Genomic DNA, 2,062 nt, shown 5'->3' on the forward strand with positions numbered 1-2,062 from the left:
TGCCCCCCAATGCTGGCAATTGGCGGCGTCCACTACACAGAGGGCCCGCTAGCCAAGCCTTCCCTTCCCACCCCTGCCCTGCTGGTCTCAGAGGGCCCAGGGCCTTCTCCTCGGGCCACAGCTCCTGCTTCCCAGCCCGATCCAATCTGGGGTTTCTTCACTGGATTCTGGCCTGGGTCTCAGGGCCCTCCATGGAGCTCAGTACCGTTTTGGGAAGGGGGCAGGGCAGGTCTACTCCACGGTGACTGCTTTCTCTGCTCACAGCCTTTTCCCATTAGGAACCCTCCTGACGACCCCCTGCACACACGCAGCAAGGAACCAGGGGTGCTACCTCCCTCTCCTCTCTTCTCGGCCTGGGGATGCCCCAGCCCCCCCAAACTCCTCCCTGTAAATAGCTTCACATCTTTCCCCATGTGTATAAATGGGCCCATATTTAACACGTTTTGTGATGTTGGGTTATTTATTTTATGCATCTGTGGCAATAAATGAGATCTCAGTGATGGTATGATTTGACTCATCTCTGCAACTGTGTATGGCAAGAGGCCTAGGAAATGAACTCAAGATCCCAGTTAAGGAGTGGGAAGGGCTGAGAGTTGGGCATCTGGGCTGGCAGAGACATGGAAGCCTAGGAAGGAAGGGGTAAGAGTGCAGTGTAGGGGACATACCCTTTTTGCTCCCCCCCCCTTTTTCCTTCCTCTCCCAGGGACCCAGGACCCTGGGACTAAGCTGGATCTGTCTCTGAAGCCAGAAGTCAGAGAAGGCTGGCTCCATGTTGCCAGTTTCCAAGCCAGCTTCGTCACATCCAGTGTCAGGTGAGAAAGGTGAGGAGAGGCCATCACAATTTCCTTTTCCATTTTCCATGAAAGGTGAGAAAACAAAGACCTCTCTCTCTCCCAGCCCCTCTGGAGGGCATAAGGGTGTTGGGCTGGGAGCCCACATACCCCACAGGCTTATATAAACACAGTACTGGAAGCGCTCTAGGCCAGGGTTAAAAAGCGGAGCTGGGGCAAGACGGCCCGGAATCTGACTGGGATCCTGGCAGTGAAGGCTGGGACTGCTGGAAACCCAATTTAAGTGTTTTGGACTCAAACAGAAAACGCAAGGGGTCAGGAGACTGGATCCCAGGACAGGCGGTTTGGCAGTGAGAACGAGGGGAAGAGCCTGGGGCTGAGATGCCTGGACCCCAGGAGAGCACAGGGAGAAACGAGGGCTGGGAGAACCCAGAAGCGTGGGTTCCGGAATAGCAGCAAGTCAGAATTCCAGGATCTCTGTCTCCCTTCCTCTCCTCTTCCCTCCATCAGGCAGAAGACGGCAGGAGGGGGCTGGAGAAGGGGTCAAACCATCGGTTTAGTCCCCACGTAGCGACATGAATACATTCAGGGCCAGACAGACACGGGGATGGTGGGGCAGAGAGGAATTTAGTGCTGCATTGGCCCTGGAGGGGGCTGGGAGGGGTCAGGAGGCTGGGGAGGGGTGCTGGGGCTGGGTCCTGGGGCTGCACGACGCCGTCCCTTGCGGTGGCCCCGTACACAGTGTGTGTGGCCACAGCCCTCCTCTTCCTCCTCATCGCTCTCGGTGGAGCTCTCGCCAAAGGCCCGAGGTTTCTCATAAATACAGCAGCCTGGATTTGGAGGGAGGAGCCCAGAAAAAAGGAGCAAAAATTAAGATACAGTCAGTTCCTCAGCCACCGTATCTCAGTAACAACTGCTTCCCTTGTGCAGGACCCAGCTTCCCCAGGCCCCCCTCCACCCCCCAGCGACTCAGGCCCCCAAACCCTCCTCCTGTTGACCAGGATCCAAAGCCCTGCTTCTCCCCACTTATACCCTCTGCCTTCAGGGCCTGGCCTGTCCCAGGACAAGACTCTCCCTCCTCCCTCCAGTCTTAGCCTTGTGTCCCTGATGCCTGGAATCACCAACGGAGTGACAGGTCCCTGGGCATGTGTGAGAAGGCAATAGGCCTGTGGGGAGAGGTGAGCAGATGTGAGCAGGTGGTAGTGACAGACAGGCCTGTGGGCAGGTGTGAGCAGGTGTGACAAGGCAGTAGATAGGCCTGTAGGCAGGTG

The 2,062-nt window shown here is 57.0% G+C and overlaps 2 protein-coding genes across 2 annotated transcripts in view; one reads left to right on the plus strand and one right to left on the minus strand.

Moving 5' to 3' along the window:
- Positions 1-816, plus strand: part of RNF39 (ring finger protein 39) — a 4,136-nt gene extending 3,320 nt beyond the window's left edge. The window contains exon 5 of the mRNA XM_029944876.1: positions 704-816. Coding sequence (XP_029800736.1) covers positions 704-816 — 113 coding nt within the window. The remainder of the gene's footprint in view (positions 1-703) is intronic.
- PPP1R11 (protein phosphatase 1 regulatory inhibitor subunit 11) overlaps positions 433-2,062 on the minus strand; it is a 3,265-nt gene continuing 1,635 nt past the window's right edge. The window contains exon 3 of the mRNA XM_029945098.1: positions 433-1,621. Coding sequence (XP_029800958.1) covers positions 1,419-1,621 — 203 coding nt within the window. The 3' untranslated portion in view covers positions 433-1,418. The remainder of the gene's footprint in view (positions 1,622-2,062) is intronic.

The sequence above is a fragment of the Suricata suricatta genome, chromosome 7 (genome assembly GCF_006229205.1).
Source record: "Suricata suricatta isolate VVHF042 chromosome 7, meerkat_22Aug2017_6uvM2_HiC, whole genome shotgun sequence".
Classification (NCBI taxonomy): Eukaryota; Metazoa; Chordata; class Mammalia; order Carnivora; family Herpestidae; genus Suricata; species Suricata suricatta.